Here is a 16485-nt window from a genome sequence, read left to right as displayed (position 1 = left end):
CATATCCTGTCATATCATATAAACATAGCACAAAAAGTAAGGAAATTTGTGTTTGGTAGATTATTTCTTTGTTGTAACAATGCTTCTTGGCAATAAATCTTATACCGTTGGAAAGCCTGTTTATTTCCCTTTTAAATGGTGCCACATTTGTAAGGAACATGCATTTGTGGGATGAGCAGCAGAGCTGAGTATATGGGTTGCGCGCATGAAAAAATTGCCAAATCTTCTCTGCCAATGCCAAACAGCTTATTCTGCTGTTGCTATTGACGCTTGTTTTGAGCTTCTGGTACCCCCAGGTGCTGACAATCAGGTGCCTGATTGGCACCTGATTGGCAGCATCTGTGAGCATGGGCCCTGCTACAGTGGTCAGTAGGTGTCTGCTCCAAGAATCGGCATGCCACGTTTGACTGATCTGGATAGGGCAACTTCAAGCTGGTGTTCCGCAAAACCAAGTTGCGGTATTATTTGGAGTGAGCCCTAGTACCATCTCCAAAGTGAAGGCCGTTCCATATAATGGGGGATGTCAGAGACAAGCCGCGAAGTGGGCGTCCCAAGAAGACGACACCCGAAGAAGACCGTTTCCTCATCCTGTCAGCACTTAGGAACCGTAGGCTGTCTTCTACAGATTTGCAGTCAAGGTTTGCAGAACGATATGGCCGACGGCTCTCTGCCCAGACAATTCGGAACAGACTGCACGCAGCCGATCTCCGGTCTCATAGGGTTGCCAGGAGGCCTGCCATGACTGCCCTTCACCATCAGGCCCGTTTGCGCTGGTGTCGGCAACACGTGCACTGGAACCTGAACATGTGGAGGAACGTTATGTTCAGCGATGAGTCCAGATTCTGCCTACGGCAGTTGGATCATAGGGTCAAAGTGTGGAGAAGACGCGGAGAACGCTATGCTGATTGCTGCACCGATAGAGTAACATCTTTTGGTGGAGGCAGTGTGATGTTGTGGGGCGGCATCTCCCTCACTGGAAAAACGAGGCTTGTCATCATTGGAGGCAATCTCAATGCAGAGAGGTATCGAGATGAGATTCTGCAACCAGTGGCAATCCCATATCTCCACAGTCTGGGACCGAACTCTATCCTCCAAGATGACAATGCTCGCCCCCACAGAGCAGGGTTTCTCAGAGACTACCTCCAGAATTTGGGAGTGGAGAGGATGGAATGGCCTGCCAGCAGTCCTGACCTCAACCCCATTGAACACTTGTGGGATCAGCTTGGGCGTGCTGTTCGTGCCAGAGTGACCAACACAACCACGTTGGCTGACTTGCGACAAATGCTGGTTGAAGAATGGGATGCCATCCCACAACAGTGTGTGACCAGGCTGGTGACCAGCATGAGGAGGAGGTGCCAGGCTGTTGTGGCTGTGTATGGTTCTTCCACACGCTACTGAGGCTCCTGTTTATTAAATGAATAAATTGTTAAATTGCCAATATGTCTTGTTTCTTCAGACTTCAATCATCCAATCCACCAAACAACACCGAACAAGAGTCAATGGCAGATTAAGCTGTTTGGCATTGGCAGAGAAGATTTGGCAGATTTTTCATGGGCGCAACCCACATACTCAGCTCTGCTGCTCATCCCACAAATGCATGTTCCTTACAAATGTGGCACCATTTAAAAGGGAAATAAACAGGCTTTCCAACGGTATAAGATTTATTGCCAAGAAGCATTGTTACAACAAAGAAATAATCTACCAAACACAAATTTCCTTACTTTTTGTGCTATGTTTATATACAGCCGGAAACAGGCCTTTTCGGCCCACCAAGTCCGTGCCGCCCAGCGATCCCCGTACATTAACACTATCCTACACCCACTAGGGACAATTTTTTACATTTACCCAGCCAATTAACCTACATACCTGTACGTCTTTGGAGTGTGGGAGGAAACCGAAGATCTCGGAGAAAACCCACGCAGGTCACCGGGAGAACGTACAAACTCCTTACAGTGCAGCACCCGTAGTCAGGATCGAACCTGAGTCTCCGGCGCTGCATTCGCTGTAAAGCAGCAACTCTACCGCTGTGCTACCGTGCCGCCCTTTTTACGATGTTATAGTATTTATATTTATTTTCTAAGAATTTATATATAAATAGTTTCTGCCCCTTTTGTGAGCATTGGATGAGCAGTTTACCTGTGTAGTAGACACACTGCAGGAATACATTCTCACTTGATGTTTAGATAAAATACTTTGTTAGTTTACCTTGCTAGTTACCCTCGAGTATCTCACAGAGCAATACTGATACAGATAGCTTACTCTTGTTCAAAATCATGTTGTAAGATCGTTTACATTCACATAAGTGGACCGATGGGGGTTGGTTTTAACACCTTACCCATGTAATGGCTCGTTTTTGTTAACTGTATTCTCTCCAGAAAACCCATGTACAGTCAACATACCTGAAAAGTCAAGGTTGCAGCGCTCTTTATTTAGGTGCCTAGTCATCTTGCAAGATGCAAGATACGAGATCATAACCTATAATACAGAATTTTCAAAATATATTTTTGTTTGTGAATTATATTTGAAAAGGTTCAATTATTAAATTTAGGGAATCTTGTTACTTTACCTCTGAACTAATGTGACTCTCGTGATTATCTTGCAGCCAGATTGAACTGACAAGGCAACGCAAACAGCCATCAATTGGTTTCGAGACTAAACAGGCACCATGGAATGTTGCTACAAACCTTTATGAAAGGCAAATTGAATTTCTTAAATAGCATTGAGATTCGCAATATACAAGTTTCAGCATTTTGTGTTCCCTGAGCACAGTCTTTTTCCCAGAGTACGGGTATCGTGAACCGGAGGACATAGATTTAAGGTGAGGGGGGGGAAAGATTTAATAGGTACCTGAGGAGGTAACTCTTCTACACAAAGGGTGGTGGGTATATGGAACAAACTGCTAGAGGAGGTAGTTGAGGCAGGTACTAACATAACATTTAAGAGACATTGAAAAGGTACATGGATAGGATAAGTTTAGAGAGATATGGGCCATGAGCAGGCATGTGGGACTAGTGTAGATGAGGCATGTTGTTCAGCGTGGGCAAGTTGGGCCATAGGGCCTGTTTCCACGCTGTACGACTCAATGACTCTAAGCAAAAAAAAACATGTCAAAAATGTATTTTCTACAATTGGTTCTTAAAACTTTTGGCGCAATATCTATCAAGCCAATTCAACCTCTTTTTTTCAGTACTGTTTCAATGAAAAATATTATTCTGTTGGTCCCGCTTGCCTGTTACTTCAATACAAGAGGCTGCAGAGTGGTGAACTCAGCTTGGTCCATCACACGCATAGCCCTCCCATCCATGAAAAGGATCGACATCTATCGGTAGAACAAGAGGTGACATCTATCATTAAGGATGCCCACCATCTGGGTCATGTCCACCTCTTGCTCTACCGTGGGGCAGGATGTACAGAAGCCTGAAGTCACGCACCACTAGGTTCAGGAACCGGTACTTTCTGCAACCATTACTTTCTTAAACTCACCCACACATCCCTAAACATACCTCAGGACAGGACATCACAGACAGCCTCTTACACTTCTAATTGTGTTTTTTGCATATCCTTTTTCTTTTACTCTCTTGAAGAATTTATGTATAATTTCATTGTTCAGTTTCAGTGCACATGACAATTGTCTCTTGTCTCTGCTGCTTTTGTGTGCTGCTTGGATCTGTGCCTGTGATGTTGTTGCAAGCAATATTTTCATTGTACCTGTACCTCCCCGTACTTAACTCAACCATAAGCAAGCCCATTTAGTTAAGGGGCACAGTAACATGAAGCATGATAAAAAAGTAATTTGCTATTTTATGAGTGCATTTCACCTTTAGCCTGAGAACTGCAGAATTAGGTTGCGTTTTTGACCTTACTCCCAGCTTCATGGAACATTTATGATCAGGTTAATTTAGAGCACTGATTGCAATGGACAGGAAAGGTTTTGAAGCCCGAAGGGTTTTTGTATCAGCCTTTTATATATTTTTTAAATAATGGTTTCTGGTTATGTGCGTTTATTCAGTATGTTGTACGTTTTCCAGAATGTCTTTGTTTGATAGATATGTTTCTGTCAATTGTAATTTTCCTGAGGGGCCTTCTATTTGAATATCTCTCATGCACAGCGATGAGCATTCTATGGATTTGACTTATTCCCAGTATGAGAACTTCATTCCAACTAATAGCACGAAGCTTGTCATTTCTCTGTCCCTGAGCACTCAGTATGAGTCCATGCCAAATCATCTAGCTTCCACAAGTAAACTACCGCTTCAATGAATGAAGATAATGCCCATCTCTGGTAGCTCAAAGCTGCGTGTAGCTGAGGAAACTAATGTAATAGCCATTATTTTAAGATTCAGAAAAAATCTGCTATTTCGACACGTGTTAAAGTGTAAAATTTCAGGTGTCTTGCTTGCAGTACCATTTTGTATATTGCCCTGGAAGTGTATGTTGAAATTAACCTCTATATCTTTTAAATATTTTTCATGATCTCTTATAACGTTGGTGCTCCCTCTAGTTTGGTCGGCTTAGACTGCTAATAGTGTACTTTTCATCTGACTAGTTCCTGCTATCATTTTTCTGGCCTTATTTCTGAAGTGTAGCAAAATGGTACAGCAATGTTGCCCTGAAACTGTAAATATGTTGATCTACACCAAAGTTTTATTGCACAGACTATTTCTTTTTTCTGTTTGCTCCCAATTGTTATCTTACTGAAACACACAAAATTCCTTGGGGGGGGACTTGACAAGGTAGATGTGTAAGAAGGAACTGCTGATGCGGGTTTACACCGAAGATAGACACAAAATGCTGGAGTAACTTAGCGGGTTAGGCAGCATCTCTGGAGAGAAGGAATAGGTGACGTTTTGAGGTTGAGACCCTAAGTCCAGAGCTTCTCCAGTGATTCTGCCTGACCCGCTGAGTTACTCCAGCATTTTGTGTCTATGACAAGGTAGATGCTGAGAGGATGTCTCTCCTGTCAGGGTACTTTGATACAGAGATCATACTTCCATAACAAATAATGTTTTATTCTTAATGTTTTTATGTTTTATTCTTAATTGTTTACTGTATGTTGTGTTGTTACTTGCGAGCAAAGCACCAAGGCAAATTCCTTGTATGTACAGGAAAATAACTGCAGATGCTGGTTCAAATTGAAGGTGGACCCAAAATGCTGGAGGAACTCAGCGGGTCAGGCAGCATCTCAGGAGAGAAGGAATGGGTGTCGTTTCGGGTCGAGACCCTTCTTTTTGTATGTACACATACTTGGCTAATAAAATGAATTCAATTCAATTCAATTCAATTCAATAGTTGCCCATTTAAGTAAAGGATGAGGTGGAATTTCCTCATTACCCCAGAGAGCTGTGACGATTAAATCATTGAATATATTTGCAACAGGAATATATATGATAGATATTTGAACAACAAGGGGGCCAAGGCATATGGAGAGAGCAGGAAAAACTGGTGTTGAGGCCAAGATTCAATCAACCATGATATCATCGCATGGCAGAGCAAGTTCCAGGGATCATTTGGACTACGATTGATCTTATTTCTAATTGAAGCTGTTTCTTTTCCTTCGATGATGTTCAGTGCTTGTAATCTCAAACAAACTACATTTATCGCATGGCTTCTGACATGATTGCTTGGAGAAAAATGGAAATCTCAGCCAAACAGATTTATGCCCTTATTATTTATATCTTTCCTTCTCATGCATGCTCTTAACTGCAAATATTGATCTTCTCCCTTAAATTCTCATTAGAGACAGAGGCATCAGGCTCATTGATGTTAAGAAGAATATTGGAACCAATCGTGCTGAATCCAAGTCTATTGCCTGGAGTTACTGCCTCTGCTGCCTGCCCACTTGCGTTTACCTGGAGCTGATGTGAAGAGGTGACCCTAAGCTAATGGAGGTGTTTCAGAGAGGCATAGTGAGGCTGCAGCGATGAATAGACCTCGGGCAGTATACTGCTGTGTCTCCACATCTGAAAAACCGTGACAGCCTGTGACAGGAAGCCAAGTTGCACTAAAGTCAGCACATTCTGGATCACACAGATTGCATAAATCCAAGATTTACTTGAGCAGAAATGGCCCCTAATAAATACTTCCAGCTGCAGTCTTCTGATTGTTTGTTATACCTTTATATCTTTTGCAATATCCAGGGAAGCTAGAGTGACCAAGTAGTGCAGGGCCTGATCTGTGTGGAGTTGAGAGCTGCTTAGTCTTAGACAATAGGTGCAGGAGTAGGCCATTCAGCCCTTCGAGCCAGCACCACCATTCAATGTGATCATGGCTGATCATTCTCAATCAGTACCCCGTTCCTGCCTTCTCCCCATACCCCCTGACTCCGCTATCCTTAAGAGCTCTATCTAGCTCTCTCTTGAATGCATTCAGAGAATTGGCCTCCACTGCCTTCTGAGGCAGTGAATTCCACAGATTTACAACTCTCTGACTGAAAAAGTTTTTTCTCATCTCCGTTCTAAATGGCCTACCCCTTATTCTTAAACTGTGGCCCCTGGTTCTGGACTCCCCCAACATTGGGAACATGTTTCCTGCCCCTAACATGTCCAACCCCTTAATAATCTTATATGTTTCGATAAGATCCCCTCTCATCCTTCTAAATTCCAGTGTATACAAGCCTAGCCGCTCCAGTCTTTCAACATATGACAGTCCCACCATTCCGGGAATTAACCTAGTAAACCTACGCTGCACGCCCTCAATAGCAAGAATATCCTTCCTCAAATTTGAAGACCAAAACTGCACACCCAAGGTGCGGTCTCACTAGGGCCCTGTACAACTGCAGAAGGACCTACACTTACAACAACTGGGACTTGAAAATGGCGCCAATCTGCTGACTCTGTATATGTCTCAGTGTACTACTGTTATACACTTGTACTGTATCTCAGATGCTTATCTAAGATGTATCTAAATGCTTATATATAGTGATACTTGTACTGAACTGTATACATAAATTAATTTCACTGTACCTCAGTACAAGTGACAAATAAAGTGCCATACCATTAGGATCGCAACCCGAAACATCGATTTTTCCTTTCTATGCCCCCACCCCCACAGATGCTACTCGATTTGCTGAATCAGTTTTTTGCTCTAGATCTACTTAGTTTTTTAGTTCTCTCATTTGCTTGCAGCACATTGCTATTGCAAGCCTGTGCTATTGTTCCTGCCAACGTAAGGATCCGTGGTACTGCTGGATGGACATGAGAAAAAGCATCTGTATTTTGATTGGGCAGGGTGACCTCTGTCAGTGTGGATGAAAACATCTACTTCAGATAAGTGTGCAGGAATGAACTGCAGTTGCTTTTTAAACCGAAGATAGCCACAGAAAGTTGGAGTCACTCAGCGGGTCAGGCAGCATCTTTGGAGAATAGGAATAGGTGATATTTCGGACCAAGACCCTTCTTCAGATTGAGAGTCAGATGAAAGGGAAATGAAAGATATAGACGGTGAAACACTTCAGATAAGTGTCGGTCCACCTTTACGTACAGCATTGCTGTTTTGTTGGGTTGATCTCAAATAAATAAGATAGGGCACTTATTTAGCTGCAGTGTTTTGGTGTCTATAACATTGAACTTGGAGACAACTTGGAGCAATATTGTTTTGAACTAGTACACTAAGAGGTGGGGTATTTTTCTATTCATTGCGTCCAGCATCTTTAGAGGATATGACATAGAGATGCTTGCTTTTGTGTATGGCCTCCACAGACAGCTCCACATCAGTTGGATCATGACAACCTATTGAGCCTTTTCAGGATTCATGATAGGTCATACGTAAACATAACCAATCTACCAGCTGGCTATCAATTTGGTTTTACTATAGGCTTCACAGGACTCAGCGAGGAGAGGAAACAAAAGATTTAGATTTTATGGTAGCCTTCCTTTTTGGCTGTTCAGTTTTACTAGAAATATTGACTCTGTTTCTCTCTTCATAGATGCTGCCAGACTTTCTGGATAGTTCCAGCATTTTCTGCTTTTATTTTAGCCTCTGCTTTTGACTTTTCAAACGCCTATATGAGAAGTTACGTAGCATTACTTCCTCGAAGAAATTGTCTTTGGATTGTAGCTAAATATGCGATCAAATAAGTTGGCTTGCTTGTTTTCAAGAATGACTTTGACAACCGATTTGTGAGCTAGCCACATAAAAATAAGTCGTCTTTAAAGTGGTGGGGGTATGTTCTCTAGTTGATTATAACTAATGTCAAGTTATTTACTTTGAATCCAAATGTTGAGCAAGGTTTCCAGGTTGCTGCCTCCCTGTTGCTGTTGTCTACTGTTTCCTTTACTCTTTTGTCTCCTGGGTTCGATGTGAGCTGTTTGTATTTTTCTGTTGTTAGTTACAGTTGATGTTGTGGAAGATGTTGTGAACACTTTATTAAAGATTCCTCTCCGGATTTTCCTCTGTTATTAGTTGGTCTTCTGGATGTTGGATTAACACTTTTCGTTAAGAATTTGAGAAGCAAACAGAAGAACCATTATTGTAACAATTAATGTTCTGTTTTGGTGCAATGAAATTCTAAAAGGCTTGTAAGCTATTTGGGTTTTTACCTTGTTTTGTTTAAGCTGTTTTATACTGACTTGGGTCTAAAAAGTGTTTGTTAAACAATGTATTTTTATTCTTTTTAGCACATCAAGTCCACCCCTTTGGCCAGGGAGTGCTTTCTTCAAGAAGAATGGAGCCCTTCAAGGTAAGGAGCCCTCCAAGACTTTTGACACTGTAATTTGGTGATTTTTATATCTGGCAATGTTTATGGAATTAATTTATGGTCATATGCATCTCTGCAGTGTTGGAACTTGGATCATAAAATGATTGAATTCTGTATTAGTTTTGTGCTCTAATCCACTAAGATTGAGCAAGTAAAGTGAAATTAAGTGTGGAACAAACTCAAGTCTGAGGGAAATACTTATTGGAAAAGTGCATGATAGTGACCTGTTAAAGCCCAATTTGCAGTCTCTGGTTTACATGACTATAAGGATTAGACCATAGCTCGGAGGCTTGTATATGCATGGCTTGACAAGACGGAGTCTGCTCAATTCAAACAATCGTGATCTTTTAAGTTTTGCATTCTGAAATTCTGATTACAGGCTGGCCAAGGTTGAAGCTTTCTCACAGTGTATTAACTGCTCAAGATTCAACAAAATAGTTTGTGGACTGAAAGTCTACGATTTCCAAACAAAAACTCATTCAAACTTATTAAGATAGATGATCCCTGCATGTTCCTGGACAGAGAAATATTTCACTGAATGAGCATCAGAAAATAACACCTTTGTGATGAATTTTATCCAAATTGCGAAATCGTACAGAATATAAAAAACACGTGCTTGATCTTCATTTCATTTTGCCTTGCAAAATCTATCAATTCACACTTATGTGTTAAATCTGCAATATAGCTGCCTATTTTGCCATCAGTTTCCCTCTTCTTGGTCAGTTAAGATCTCATCATCATCATCATCATATATATACAGCCGGAAACAGGCCTTTTCGGCCCTCCAAGTCCGTGCCGCCCAGTGATCCCCGTACATTAACACTATCCTACACCCACTAGGGACAATTTTTTACATTTACCCAGCCAATTAACCTACATACCTGTACGTCTTTGGAGTGTGGGAGGAAACCGAAGATCTCGGAGAAAACCCACGCAGCTCCCTTAAGATTCATTACATTTCTATGGTTTGACTCTTTTTTCACCATCCTCCTTGGGCAAATGTTGTCACCGGGTTACTAACAGCCCTAACAACCTTATATTCCATGCATTAGTTTGGTTTAGTTTAGAGATACAACATGGAAACAGGCCCTTCGGCCCACCAAGTCCGCTCCAACCTGCGATCATCCATATACTAGGTCTATTCTACCCACTAGGGACAATTTACAGAAGCCAATTGACCTACAAATCTGTACATCTTTGGAGTGTGGGAGAAAACTGGAGCACCCACAGTATTCCTACTATGCTATTGGTAGGGTGTTTTGACCAGCATCACTCCAAAGATGAGACTTTGTCAACACCTGCAAATTCTGAACAGGTTTGGGGACATTTGGCCCAGTGGCCAGTCCTGCTGTTAAATAAGATCAAAGCTGAACGTTCACTACCTCCCACTCTTGGTAACCTTTGACTCTTAAATATATTCACTGCTTTCATGACCTTCCAATCACTATCTCTGTCTTAAATAGGTATTCCCTATTCTTAAACTGTTATCACTTATACCCAATTCTCCCACAAGAGTAGTCATCTGTTCCATATCCAGCCTGTCCACCTCAGATTGCTCTTTGTTTCAATTGAGCTGTCTATATTCTGTTATACTCAGCAGATACAAACCTCGCCTGTGTAATCTTCCCTCATAAAGTCAACCTGCCTCCTCCAGTTATGAGGATAGTGCATTTTCTCAGCACTACTTCCAATGCGTTAACATCCTTCCTTAATAAGGTAGACACTTGTGCACACAATACTCCAGATCTGGCCTCACGAGTGTGCTTTACATCTGAATGATAATCTCCCTACATTTTTCTAATTCCCCGAGCAATGAATGATAATGATTTACATTTTCTAATTAACTGCAGTGCTACACATTAGCTTTCCACGTGTACTAGAACATCCATGTCCATCTGTTTCTCAGACTCTGCCTTCTGCCATTTAGATAATGTTTTTTCAATTTTCATGCCTAAATGTAAAACTTCACATTATTATCCTTTAGCCAGATATTCGTCCATTCATTATTCACATAGGCTTGGATAGAGTGGATGTTTCCACAAGTGATAGAGTCTAGGACTACAGGTCTTAGCCTCAGAATTAAAGGACGTTCTTTTGGGAAGGAGATGAGGAGGAATTTCTTTAGTCAGAGGGTGATGAATCTGTGGAATTATTTGCCACAGAAGGCTGTGGAGGCAAAGTCAGTGGATATATTGAAGGCAGAGATAGATAGATTCTTGATTAGTACAGGTATCTGAGGTTATTGGGAGAAGGCAGGAGAATGGGGTTAGGAGAGAGAGATAGATCAGCTATGATTGAATGGCGGAGTAGACGATGGGCCGATTGGCCTCATTCTACTCCTATCACTTATGATTTTTTGATTATGTCCACTTCATGACTTGCATTTCTATCAATCAGCATGTCAGCAGCAAATTTGACAAACAATTCTTGGGTGCCTTCATCCCGATAATTTAAATAAATTTGCAACGGTTGAATCCCTGCACCAATCTCTTCGGCATACCAGTTTTTACACCATCCCAAACTGAACAGAAAATTCAAATATGCCTATTCTGTTTCCTGATGGTTTATCTTGTTTCATTAATCTTTAAGCATTTTAATTCAAACCTGGTTAAACCAACTCAGGTGACTGTTAAGAATCAACAACATTAATGTGGATCTGAAGTCACAGAATGATCAAGCCAAGAAGGCAGATTTTCTTCCTTTGCAACATATTGACAATCTGACATGTCTAATTCACCATTATTCCATTTAGCACATATATCTTATTTATTTTATCTATCTGTCTGCCGGTCCATCTAATTATTTAACATTTTAGATTCCCAGCTCTCATGGTGGACTTAGATTATGTTTTGGATTACCTCCCTACCAATATTGATTTCTTGGTAATGTCACTTTTTTTTTTTCTCCAATCTGAATCTAGTAAAGGAGACCAGGTTCCACACTATTTCAGTTTGTCTTGTTATCTTATTGGGTTAGTAGACAAACCTCTTGCACTTCTCAAATTTCTGCTCCTTCCAGATGAATAAAAAGCCTAAGATGTGCTATCTGGACATAATCAGTTGATGTGATTATTGATTATTGATTATTGGTGCTTATAATTTATTGAAAAGAATTTTGGCGACCATGATCAGTTGGTCATCAAGGTGGATTGCTGATAATCACAAGGGAGTTAGGAAGTATTTATGGTGTCATTTAGTATATGTATTGATTTATTATTATCATGTGTACTGAGGTGCAGTGAAAAAGTTTGTTTTGCATGCTTTCCAGGGCAGTCATATGATACATGAATACAATCAACAATGTAGTGCAAAAGAGAAAGGAAGCAGAGTGCGGACTATAATGTTACACCTACAGAGAAAGTGCGCATTAAAAAGTGCAAGGGCCACAATCAGGTAGATGGGGTGGTCGGGAATACATCCTGAGTTTATGAGTAGTCCGTTCAATCGTTTGAAAATGGAGGGGAAGAATCTGCTTTCAAGCTTTTATATCTTCTGCCCGACACGGGAGAAGAGGGTATGACCAGGATGTCCTTCATTATATTGGCTGCTTTCCCGAAGCAGTGACTAGATGGAGTCAATGTGGGGAAGGAGGAGTGGGGAATGCTGGTGCATCTGTAGGAATTGGCAAGAGTGATTTGGCAAATTTCCTTCTAAGGATGTGGAGATGTTGATGTGCTTTCTTGATCATATCATCAATATGGTTGGATCATGGCAAATGGTTTGTGATATTCACACCTTGGAACTTGAAGCTCCAGACTTTCTCCCCTGCAGCACCATTGATGCAGACTGGGGTGTGCACTGCACTCTGTCTCCTGAAATCAATGACTAGCTCTTATATTTTGGTGACATTGAGGGACTTTTGTCATGACATCATGTTACTGGGCTCTCTATCTCCTTCCGGTACTTGTTATTGTTTGAGACCTGGCTCATTCCAATGGCGTCTCCTGCAAACTTGTAAATCGAGTTAGAGCAAAGATGGCAGCTCAGAGTGTGCAGGGAGTATATATACCAAGGAGCTGAGGTTGCAGCCTAGCAGAGCTCCAGTGTTGAGAATTATCATATTACAAAATAGCTACTGCCAACTGGATTCTTGAACATTATTTGTTGTGAATTGATGGCTGAATGTTGCAAATAATCTTCAGAAATGTCCACCTTGTTGTTGTAACCAGAATGTCTTTTAATAGCATTGTAAAACTAATGGTTCATGAATTATATGTATTGTTACTCTGAAGCAGCACCCTAATTCTTCTTCTTGTGATTCTCGGCAGTATATTTATGATACGATACGATATGATAGAACTTTATTTATCCCAGGAGGGAAATTGATCTGCCAACAGTAATAAAAACACAAGATACATGAAATTAAAGTGACGAGTGGAAAGGATTGGGGATGTGCAAAGATTAAGGGGGGGGTAAATATAGTTCAGAAAGAACTATATTTCTGAATTGTTCTGTGGATTATAATCTCATTTTACAGCAGTTGGAATGAACCGCAATCATGATGTCATTGGGAATTTGAAAATTAGTTTCAAAATAAGTGCTGCAGAGTGCAAATATTAAGGTGTATTGTGGAGAAAAGAACTAATTAAAATGACCACGACTTCCTCAGTTGGTTGGAAGCCTTCGGATTGTGGGGCAGAGTCATGTATTCCAGGATGATCCATCTTGGATGACCTAGTTGATTGTACCTGGTACAGTAGCCATGGACTGCCCTTTATTCAGGATTTTGCTGGTTATGTGAGTTCGGAAATAAAGACAACATGCTGCTCACTGCGTGCAAATAGTCTCCTTGTCTCAGTATGGAAGTAAATATGAATAATGATCACTGAGGTGGAACTACATTCTAGCAAGGTGTTGATACCCATGGAGCAAATGAAATTGAGGAAGATTGAAAGTGTCTTTGCATTTATTCGCCCTCGACATCTTTTAGGATTTAAAAATATATATTTGAGTTTCACATTTAATTGTACATTGAAGACATCACCCAGGCCAACATAGCCACAAAACTATACACAAAGATGCTGGAATAACTCAGTGGGACAGCAGCATCTCTGGAGAGAAAGAATGGGTGACGTTTCGGATCGAGACCTTTCTTCAGACTTAGAGTCAGGGGAGAGGGAAACTAGAGGTATGGAAGGGTAAGGTGTGAAAAAAACAGATCAAAGCAGATGGTGCTTGTATATGAGAGAGAGGGAAAGCTTGTCAGATGAAATATATTGGAAAATACCTAGAATGTGTAAAATGATGTCCTTAATAATTTTCCTTATTTTAACTGTACAGGCATGTATATGTGCTGCAAAATGTTTACCCTATTTATCACAACATTTTAAATTGCAAACACTGTCATCTACATGATGGAGTTTAAATTTTACTCCAGCAATTAGAATTTTAGGCATTTTTGGTTCACTAATGGCATGCACCATCCCCAACATTAGAGCAGTAGATTGCACCCTGAGCTGTAGCCATCAGATTCACAGCTCGAGGGATCACTTAACTGCAATTAGCATTTATTGATGCCTTGATTTTTACCTGCCAGCAAGAGAGGACTTGTTATGGATAAAAATTATCTCCTGCTAGTCACAGTTAGTTTGCATTAACTATTTAGTTCATTTTAGTATAATTTGCTTCTCATTCTATTGTTGTTTTGAAAGATTGTAAGTCATGACTCTTAATTAAAATGAAGCAATCACTTTGTTGACATTATCTCATGAGCAAAGTGCATCCGAAATTTGGGTAAGTCATAACACGAAGAGTTGCTCAAGTTTTTGATGTTGAGAGTCAGAAACAATAATTTATAATTTATGCAGCCAAATCCAATTTCCAGACATAAATCATAGTTTTTCATAGAACTTGTGTAAAGAGATGTTATGAAATCCATGCTGTGAGTGAAATTGCCTCTGGAAATGTTTCTTTCATATGAAACACGAGAAACAGTAGATGCTGGAATCTTGTGCAAAACACAAAGTGCAAAACGCAAAACACAAAGAACACAAATTCAGCAGGTCAGGCAGCATTTGGAGGGGAATGGACATATAAAGTTTTGAGTCGGGACCTTTTGTGTGAAGAAGGGTTCCCACCCATAATGTGGACTGAGCACACAACCCTGAGAGGTACCAGTGTTGAAGGTCAGAGGAAATGTTGTGTATAGTACAGTCTTTGTTTTCTTGAAGCCTCATTTTATTTGAACCAGCTGAATGTTAAATGCCAAGTTTCACAAAATTAGAGTATTTATGTATTTTTTTAGAATTTATTTAAATCGGTTCTGCCTGTGCATGGAGCGTCCCATGGAGAAAGCCATTCTTATATGTAATCCTACTGTAAGTTAAAAACATGATAAAGTTTACTGTAGTTTATTTGGTTGCCGTGGTGACAGATGGGTGCGATCTGAGTTGGTGAGCCAGTAGCAGCACGTAAGAATGTTCAGTACAGTTCAGTTTTGTGTACTTTGATGTAAATGATAAGCAAACAAAAAGTTTATCATACTTTATATAACAGCCATTATTCCTCGTACTGTGGAAATTGCAATCGTGGAGGTTAAATGAGAACCATCCGTTTTTTTAATATAAAACAAACCTTAGCTGTGTAATTCTGAGGGGTATTACCTCCTGTAGGTACCTTTCTTAATTCAACAGCTGATAATAATCGTGGAACAAAGCAAGCTTGCTATGCAAACATAGGCCAGGAAGAAAGAAAGGCGAGGTAGTAATAATACAATACAATACAATACAATACAATACAATATATCTTTATTGTCATTGTACCCAGGGGTACAACGACCTGGTGAAGCCAGTAATAATAGGCCTTAACAACTAACACCACAAAAAGTAGCTTTTAATAGAATCTTCTAGATCGAGGAGGGTCTGTTTGGAGTTTTCCACAAGATGATTTCAAGACCCTTTCCAGGCTTTCGCTACATAATAATAGCTTGAAGCAAAAATAACATAAGTAAAATAGTTAAAATAAAACAAGACTACAGACTCTGGAAATCTAATATGAAAACAGAAAGTGCTGGAATTATTCGGATCAGGCAGCACCGGTTCTGATGAAGGGTCTTTGTACTGAAATGTTAACTTTGGATGTTAACTCTGTCAGATGCAGCCTGGCCTGCTTAATATTACCAGCATTTTCTATTTTTATTACTTTAAAATTGTTGGGTTTGCAAGTTGCATTTTTAGAACTAGAGCAGATTTTTGGGTCCCGACCCCACAACATCACCTATCCATGTTATCCAGAGATGCTGCCTGACCTGCTGAGTTACTCCAGCACTTTGTGTCTTACTTAATGTAGAGAATTGTTTGCTTAATGGCTAGATCTTTAGGTCAGTGGAGGATTCGGTTCTGTGTATAAATACATTATAATTTGGAACCAAACGTATTGACAGAAATGGTGTTTGAAAGACACATGAGGAAAAAGTTAGGAGTTGAATATATCAGCACAGTATTCTAAAAATATAAAGAAAAAATATTGCATCGGCATTGGAATAAAATGGATAATAGATTGAGATGGAGACACGAGACTGCCGGTTTCTGGTCTCTTGAACGAAAAAACAAAGTGCTGAAGGAACTCAGCAGGTCAGGTGGCATCTGTAGAGGGGATGGACAGATGATGTTTCAGGTCAGGACCACCTGCTGACTGATGGAGTGGGGAGAAGAAAAAAAGCTGCAAAAGAGAGGTGGAAGTGGGGCAAACCCTGGCAAATGATACACGTGGGGGTGAGGGGGGTCATTGACAGATAGGTGAAGATAGTGACAAAAGCTAGAGGTGAAAAGGAGGCAAGGGTGTCAGATAAGG

General features: G+C 40.5%; 1 protein-coding gene across 5 annotated transcripts in view; it reads left to right on the top strand.

The window, feature by feature from the left end:
• foxn3 (forkhead box N3) overlaps positions 1-16485 on the top strand; it is a 324415-nt gene that overhangs the window by 208620 nt on the left and 99310 nt on the right. For all 5 annotated transcript variants that reach the window (XM_078406929.1, XM_078406932.1, XM_078406927.1 and 2 more), the window contains exon 4: positions 8616-8677. In XM_078406929.1, the coding sequence (XP_078263055.1) occupies positions 8616-8677 (62 nt within the window). The remainder of the gene's footprint in view (positions 1-8615; positions 8678-16485) is intronic.

Source organism: Rhinoraja longicauda, chromosome 10, assembly GCF_053455715.1.
Source record: "Rhinoraja longicauda isolate Sanriku21f chromosome 10, sRhiLon1.1, whole genome shotgun sequence".
Lineage (NCBI taxonomy): Eukaryota > Metazoa > Chordata > Chondrichthyes > Rajiformes > Arhynchobatidae > Rhinoraja > Rhinoraja longicauda.
The sequence above is the reverse complement of the archived record's forward strand: the minus strand, read 5'-3'. Positions and strand labels throughout refer to the sequence as shown.